This window comes from Numenius arquata, chromosome 11 (assembly GCF_964106895.1).
Source record: "Numenius arquata chromosome 11, bNumArq3.hap1.1, whole genome shotgun sequence".
NCBI lineage: Eukaryota > Metazoa > Chordata > Aves > Charadriiformes > Scolopacidae > Numenius > Numenius arquata.
Window position 1 is genome coordinate 27,652,631 of NC_133586.1, and position 5,468 is coordinate 27,658,098.

At 67.6% G+C, this 5,468-nt stretch overlaps 1 protein-coding gene across 1 annotated transcript; it reads right to left on the reverse strand.

Annotated features, from left to right (window-relative positions):
* Nucleotides 1-2,362: 2,362 nt before the first annotated feature.
* On the reverse strand, nt 2,363-4,403 carry TLX3 (T cell leukemia homeobox 3). Its single transcript, XM_074156322.1, has 3 exons — nt 3,986-4,403; nt 3,371-3,614; nt 2,363-2,573 (listed from the first exon to the last, which is right to left on the reverse strand). The coding sequence occupies exons 1-3, from the start codon at nt 4,401-4,403 to the stop codon at nt 2,363-2,365; spliced, it is 873 nt and encodes a 290-aa protein (XP_074012423.1).
* Between the last annotated feature and the right edge of the window lie 1,065 nt (nt 4,404-5,468).

Below are 5,468 nucleotides of genomic sequence, written 5' to 3' on the forward strand. Positions count from 1 at the left end.
TTCCACATTTTAGCCAACACGCGGGTTTCTCCCGGCTGCTCTGCCCATGCCACTCGGGGTCTCTCCTCTCTGCGACGCTGCCCCATCCCCTGCCCGAGGAGCAGCGGGTGACAAAACCCCCAGGGCGAGTGACCAGGGCAGGACCCGTCGCCGGGCTGCGGTGTGAGCCCCCGCAGCGGGGCCGGAGCCCGACCGGCAGCACTGCAACGCGGGGAGGGGAGGTGGCAGGGAGGGGGGAACGGGCGAAACAAACGGGGAAAGGTTGGGGCTGGTGCGGAGCAGCAGCGGGGCTGTGCGGGGGGACAGGGACAGGGCCACGCACCGCAGCAGCGCGACATTTCCCCGCACCCCGTAGCCAGGTATAGATTTCCCCGTTGTTTGGGGGGGGGGGGGGGGTTTGGGGGGTTTTCCCTTCCCTTCCAGACACCTTCCCTCGCTCGGTGTTTTCCAGCGCATATTCCCGGCTGGTGAACGACACCAGCCGAGCAGCCGCACGGTCCCAGCACCATCACCCACGGCGCGACAGGATCTTGGCCCTGCCGTTGGACCTCCGCCGCCTTCCCCCGACGAACGAAATCCCGGCTACAACCCGAGCCCGTTCCCCAGACCCGCGGCCGAAAGGGCTGGCTAAGGAAATATTTCCTTTTTCCCCCCACCCTGCGTGACTAACGGCCCCAAAAACGCTCTTTGCCGTTGCCAGGCCGGGGAAACGGCGAGCTCAGCACCGGGAAAGCCTTTCAACTTCTGCGGGCTCCCGGTGGCCGCGCTCGCCCGCCGCGGGAGAGGCAGAGCCCGCCGCCCCGCGGGACGCGGCCCGAGGGGTCCCGTCCGTGGCGGGGGGGAAACCCGCCTGGACCATCGCTGGTTTCTTAAAAATGTCACTTTTGCAGCTTTCCCCCTCCTCGCTGGAGGAGCCGCCACCGGGACCCGCAGAACTACGGGAGCTTGTTCTTAAAAATACCGGCCCCCGCCCCGACCCCGCGCCCGCGATGTTAAACGAGCTCCGCTACCGGCGGGCGCCCGGGGAACCGGCACCCCGGCGGGCTGCACGCTGTCCTGCCGCCCACGCCGCCGAGCAACGGCGGGGCAAACGAAAACCGTTGGGTGCCGGCCGGGAGGCGGCTCGGTGCCGCGGGGCCGGGGTGGGAGAGTTACCGGGGACCGGCGGGGCTCTGCAGCGGCGGCGCCGCCGGTCCCGGGAAGCGGCAGGACCCTGCACCGGGACGGCTCCGCCGATGTCCCGAAGCTGGGGCCGTTCCCGGCCGCCGTCCCCCGGCAGAGCGGGCGGCAGCACCGCGTACAGCTGCCCCCGGGTGCGTTACCGGAGCCCCCGCTCCGAGCCCGCCCGCCCGCCGCTCCCGCTCCCCTCTCCCTGCACCGCCCCCGGTCCCGGCCGGCTCCTCACCTCCGTCTCCGCCGAACGACGAGGGTCTCCCGGCGGCTGCCCGCCCGGCAGCGACCCGGCCCCGGGCTCGGCTCGTCCCCGGCGCGGCGGCAGGCAGGGAGCGGAGAGGCGTTTTTAAAGAAAACGTTTATTTACACGTCTCGGCAAGTACAAAGTATTATACATGGTCTGTGTCAACCCCAAATCTTCTTTATTATGAAACATAAGGCGCTTTCTCTAGAGCCGGTGGCGAAAGGAGAGGGTGCGGGTGCCGTTTCGGTGCGCTAAAGCTCATCGGCTGGAAAAGTGAGGCCAAAACCGAGTGCGTGTTGCCTGAAAGGAGCCCTTATTACTACGGTGAATAAATTACAGCTGACATTAACTTCACCTGGGACAGATGGAAGCGACCGCTTTTCAGCTTAATAGGGTTTCCTAAGCTAACGAGTCATCACCGGCTCCACTTAGTCCCCTCCGCTAAGTGATAGGTAGGTATTTTTTTTTTTCTTTAGACTATCCTCAGAACAGGAAAAAAAAAATAGCCTTTTGTTGCAAAGCCAACACAAAATACCTATGTTCAGATTTCGATATAAATAATCGAGGTTTTATATAATTCCATATTAATAGTGCCCAAAATCTCGATGCATAAATAAATTAAATTATTAACACTTCTTACAAAAAGTGACATTTTTCCCTTCCTAGTGGAACATCGACACGAATATACAAGCGGAGCGCGGGGCCCCGCCACGGCAGCGCCCGGCGGCTCCGCTCCGCGCCGGCCCCGGGGAAGCGCCGCGGCGGCTCCCGCCCCGGCTCCGCTCCCGCTCCCCGGCCCCGCGGACGCCGCTCGCCGCCTCCGCGCCCGCCCCGTCTGCGCCGAGCCGCGGCCCCGGGGGCGGCGGGGGTGGGGGAAACCGCCGGGCGAGCTCCGGGGTGGGGAGGGTGGGGGGGCGAGTCCGCTGCGTGCCCGGGCTACCGGGCTCAGACGAGGGAGGTGACGGGGGGGATCTTGGCGCTCTCCTCCTCCCAGGGCTGCAGGTTCTGCAGCGCGAAGAGCGAGGAGTTGTGCAGGCACAGCGGGTCGGGCTGGATGGACTCGTTCAGCGACTTCTGGAAGGCGTCGTGCTGCAGCTGCAGCATCAGCCGGCTCGCCTGCTGCCGCTCGGCCTCCCGCTCCTCCGCCGTCTGCCGCCTGCCGGGGGGGGGGTGGGGGTGGAATGGGGGGGGGGGACACGCTCAGCCCCGCGCCCCGCCGCTCCGACCCCCCTAACCCCCCCCCCCCCCCTCCGGCACGCTACGGGATGCTCCGGGGCCGCCGCCGGGAACCGGCGCATCCTCACGCCGCTGCCGAGCGGGGCCGGGCACCGCCGGGCCGCGCGGCCTGTAACGGAGGGATTCCGGGCGGCGGGAAACGCCTGGAACCCCCCCCGTTTCCCAATAGTCCCCTGTTTCCCAGTATTCCTCCGTTTTCCCAAAATTACCCCGTTTTTTCGAATAATTCCCCCGTTTTTTCGAATAATTCCCCTGGGTTTTTTTCTTCGAATAATTCCTCCCCCTTTTTTTTCCCGAATAATTCTCCCCCTTTTTTTTTTTTTTTCGAATATTCCCTCGTTTTTACCAATAAACCCCCCGTTTTTACGAATTAACCCCTCGTTCGTGCCAATAACGACTAAGCTCCCATTTGTACGAATAACCCCCGTTTGTACGAATAATCGATCCCTCGTTTGCGCCAATAAGCCCCCGTTTTTTTACGAATAACCCCCGTTTTTATAAATAGCCCCTCCGGTTTTTACGAATGGGGGACTATAAAAATGAAAAAAATAAAAGTAACCGTAATAATACTATTATAGTAATAAAAATCCCGCCTCCCCCCCACCCCAACCGTTTGGCCACCGGCAGCCGGAGAGGGGTGCAGTGCCGCTGGGAGCCGGGGCTCCGCCGGGGGGTGGCGGCGGCGGGACGGGGCGGCCCCGGGGGCGCGGGACTCACCGCCACTTGGTGCGCCGGTTCTGGAACCAGGTCTTCACCTGGGCGTCCGTCATCTTGAGGGACTTGGCGAGGGCAGCGCGCTCGGCCGAGGCCAGGTACTTCTGCCGGTGGAAGCGCTTCTCCAGCTCGCAGATCTGGACCCGGGAGAAGGACGTCCGCGGCTTCTTGCGCTTCGGCGGGGTCCGGTTCTGGTAGGGATGCCCGATCCGCCGTGTCACCGTGAAGGGCGTCAGCGCCGCCGCCGCTGCCCGGGTGGGAAGCAGAGGGGTCAGCCCCGCGCCCGCACGGTGCCGGCCGCCCCCCCCGGGGCCGCGGCTCTGCCCGACGGCCGCCCCCCGAAGGGACCGTGTCTCCCCGAGGTGCCGCTGCCGCCTTTCGCCGGAGGGATGCGGAGGCGAGCGGGGGCCCGGCCGCCCCCCCGGGGCGCCCGCGCTGTCCACGCCGGGAGGAGAAGGATTTTTCGGATCGCGGCGAGCGCGGGGGAGGGAAACATCCGGCGGGCCGCCTTCGCTTTTATTCTTACTATTATTACTACGGTTATTTCGTTTTCTATTTTTTATTTGCCCTTCCGTTCGTCGCCTGGCAGGGCTCTCCCGCGCCGCCCCGGCGCCTTACCTGTGAACCTGTCCTTGACGAAGCGCCGGCTGCTCTCCATCCAGGGGAAGTTGAGGCTGCCCAGGCTGGGCACGGCGGGCATGGCCGGGATGGCGCTGGAGATGGGCGGCGGCACGGCCCCGGGGATGGGCCTGTGCGCCGGCACCCGGATCACGCCGGCGGGGGCCAGGCTGAGGTTGACACTGTAAGATCCCGAGTCCTCGAAGGGCGCGGCGATGGCCGGGAAAGGGGCCGGCAGGCCCGGGTAAGGCGCGCCGCCGCGGCCGCCGGGGCCGCCCAGGAAGGTCGCGCCGTCGGGGCCCCGGGGGGGCGGTGGCGGGGGAGCGCTCTCCTGCTCGGGGCTGTTGAGGATCTGATCGATGCCGAAGCTGATGGGTTCGTGCTGGTGCTGGCCCTGCGCGCCCGACGGCGGATCCATCCTCCGCCTCCCTCCTCCTCTTCCTCCTCCTCCGCCGCCCCGCTATAAACCCGCCGCTCCGCCGCGCTCCGCGGCCCGGCCGGCCCCGCCGCGCCGAAACTTTGCCTGAGCGCGCGCCGCCCCGCCGCGCGCCGCCCCGTCATCTCCGCGGGCGCGCCCCGCGCCGCCCCGCGCGCCCACCCCCCCGCGCCACACCCCCCACGCCATTGGCCGCCGCCGCCCGGCCTCTGCGCTCCCATTGGCTCCCCGGGCTCGGGGGGTGGGGTGGGGGTGGGGGGTAAGGGGTAGCCGGGGGGGGGGGGGGGGAAGGGGGGGGGACCCGCCGCCGCGGTGACATCACCGGGGCGCGCGGCCCCCATTGTTCGGCGGGGGCGCCGTCCCGCGCCCCGACGCCCCCCGACGGGCGCCCGCCCGGATCGGGCCCGGCGCCCCGCGGCCGCCCCGCGCTCGGAGGGGCCAGGCCGGGCGGCCGCCCCGACGGGGACCCGGTGCCGCCCCGGGGAGGGGACCCGGCGCCCCGCGGGGACAGGTTCCGTTCGCGCCCCGGCAGCCGGGGCCCGTCGCCGGGCGGCGAGCGAGTTTGCAGACGCTCCCTAACGTCCAAATTGGACTAAAGGCGTTAAAAATTAAATAACGCTCAGCCGCATTTACTTAGTTCCCCGCTTGTAAAGGGAAATGAAAACAGGGAATAGAATTTCCCTGTTAATGGGATGTAATGGCATTTGATCAGCACCTGGCAGGGCGGTCCCGGGACGCCGGAGCGGTGACGGGAGGGACTTGATTAGTTTTTAAACCTCGGGATTCAATTACCGACACGCGCCCGTTCCTTCCGACGGCGGCGAGCGCCGCCCGACCCGCCCGAGCCACCGGCACCGGCCGCCGCCCCGCTCCTCGCCCCGACGGCTCTGCCCCCTGCCCTCCCCCCCCCCCCCGCCCCGCTTGTGCCGTGGGGGCCTTCCCCGGGTCCGGTCGGGCGCTGGCCCCGACGGAGCAGCCGGTTGCCGGCTCCCGACGGCGACCGTCGAGGGGTGGGGGGGGGCTTCCCCGTCTCAGCGCACGGAGGGA

Excerpts from the sequence above, each read along its gene's own strand:
- TLX3 (XM_074156322.1), bottom strand. The coding sequence starts at position 4,403 with ATGGATCCGCCGTCGGGCGCGCAGGGCCAGCACCAGCACGAACCCATC. Across the intron at positions 3,615-3,985 it reads CGTCAAGGACAGGTTCACAG|CGGCGGCGGCGCTGACGCCC; the intron begins GTAAGGCGCCGG and ends CCACCCGGGCAG. Across the intron at positions 2,574-3,370 it reads AACCGGCGCACCAAGTGGCG|GCGGCAGACGGCGGAGGAGC; the intron begins GTGAGTCCCGCG and ends CCCCCCCGGCAG.